At 40.7% G+C, this 810-nt stretch overlaps 1 protein-coding gene across 1 annotated transcript; it reads left to right on the top strand.

The window, feature by feature from the left end:
* Positions 1-68: 68 nt before the first annotated feature.
* LOC106512032 (P2X purinoceptor 7) lies at positions 69-666 on the top strand (the record flags this gene model as incomplete). The annotated part of the gene is given in 1 exon segment (XM_014000733.1): positions 69-666. A coding segment is annotated over 1 exon segment (510 nt), but the record flags the coding sequence as incomplete, so codon positions are not given.
* Positions 667-810: the final 144 nt, after the last annotated feature.

The following is an 810-nucleotide window of genomic DNA, read 5'->3' as shown; positions in this document are numbered from 1 at the left end:
TTTTTTTAAATAATAGCTGTTTATCTGTGTAAGAACGAACTTTCATCTAAAATATTTATTATCTGTAGGATCTCATTCAACATCTGGATCTTCAACAAACACAGCAAGTGTTGGAGCAGTGTTTGGCACGTGATCCAAGTATGATTTTTGATGTCCTCTGTTATTTTAGACCTGCTTCTCCTTCAACCATCCCTCCTGTACCTGGACAACCTTCATGGTGCATCTGCCATAGATGCAGAGAAATGCCAACTGTGGTAGAGAGGAAGTGCTGCACCCAACAGCCACATCTGTGCATTTCTACTCTACCACACATGGAAGCATACATTCTGCATGCAGGAGTCCTGCGTCTGGCCAGGAGGATCTGGAACGACCTGCGTGCTGTAGTGGACCTTGCAGATGATGGAGAAGACAACAGGCAATTCCGACATGCAGCATACAGACAGTTTGTGGCTTGGCAGTGTGGCACTCTGGGTCCTGGTCACAGGGTGGTCATCCCAAGCTGCTGTGTGTGGGTAATCCGGGACCGCTATCCAGATCCTCAAGGACAATACAGGGGATTTATTCCCAGGAGGGTGTAGTTATACTGTGGTGTCCTCTTTACTTGAAAACAATTTATTTAAAAATATTTGTTTTTTGCAATTACTTTTAATAAAATGCTTAAAATTGTTTTATTTCTAATTTATTTTTCAGAACTAAAGGCTCATTTTAGCATTGCACATTATTTAAATACCTTTTGTATCATTTACCAAACAGTTAATTTCAGTAGGAATGATGATAAATCACTGGGTCAACACTAGTCATGTAATGATG

This window comes from Austrofundulus limnaeus, unplaced genomic scaffold, assembly GCF_001266775.1.
Source record: "Austrofundulus limnaeus strain Quisiro unplaced genomic scaffold, Austrofundulus_limnaeus-1.0 Scaffold3962, whole genome shotgun sequence".
In the NCBI taxonomy this organism is placed as follows: Eukaryota; Metazoa; Chordata; class Actinopteri; order Cyprinodontiformes; family Rivulidae; genus Austrofundulus; species Austrofundulus limnaeus.
This window is presented reverse-complemented; position numbering and strand designations above follow the sequence as displayed.